At 43.3% G+C, this 510-nt stretch overlaps 1 protein-coding gene across 1 annotated transcript in view; it reads right to left on the bottom strand.

The window, feature by feature from the left end:
- LOC119586765 (DENN domain-containing protein 1A-like) overlaps positions 1 to 510 on the bottom strand; it is a gene marked incomplete at its 5' end in the record, with an annotated part of 18372 nt that overhangs the window by 10334 nt on the left and 7528 nt on the right. The window contains 3 exon segments of the mRNA XM_037935492.1: positions 1 to 56; positions 160 to 260; positions 366 to 510. The exon segment at positions 1 to 56 is cut by the window's left edge and continues 66 nt beyond it; the exon segment at positions 366 to 510 is cut by the window's right edge and continues 1 nt beyond it. Of these exon segments, the coding sequence (XP_037791420.1) occupies positions 1 to 56; positions 160 to 260; positions 366 to 510 (302 nt within the window).

Here is a 510-nt window from a genome sequence, read left to right as displayed (position 1 = left end):
TCCCTCCTCCTCCTCGTCCTGGCCTAGCCGAGAGCGTATGACTTCCTCCATTTCACCTGCAAACAGTGCCCTCAGATGACAATCAACAAGTATTAAATGGTGCACTAACAGAATTGAAAACATCTTTAATGCATCTGTAAATCCTGCAATGAGACTAACCCATGAGGTCTATGCTTTGTGGAGAAGGCGTGCTGAGACTGTCCGTGGATCCGGGAGACATGAGGCCACTTCCTCTCTCGATGAGTTCATATTTGTGTGTTCTGGAGCGAGATTCAATGAGGAAACATTTGCAGTTCAATTCCTTCTTTTAAGCAAGTTACAAAGAAATAACCATCAAAATTCATAAATATATTATGTACACTTACCCAGGTAGAACACTAGTTTCTTCTCTAATATTAATCTGGGAAGCTCTTTTATATGTGGCCTTTGCAGAAAAGTGGGGTGCATTGCCCCCAACTGTCTGTGGTCTTCTCTTCACTCCTAAAACAGGTGATGATGGAGCAGACCGAG

This window comes from Penaeus monodon, chromosome 21 (assembly GCF_015228065.2).
Source record: "Penaeus monodon isolate SGIC_2016 chromosome 21, NSTDA_Pmon_1, whole genome shotgun sequence".
NCBI lineage: Eukaryota > Metazoa > Arthropoda > Malacostraca > Decapoda > Penaeidae > Penaeus > Penaeus monodon.
Note: the sequence above shows the minus strand (reverse complement) of the source record. Positions and strands in the feature narration are given on the sequence as shown.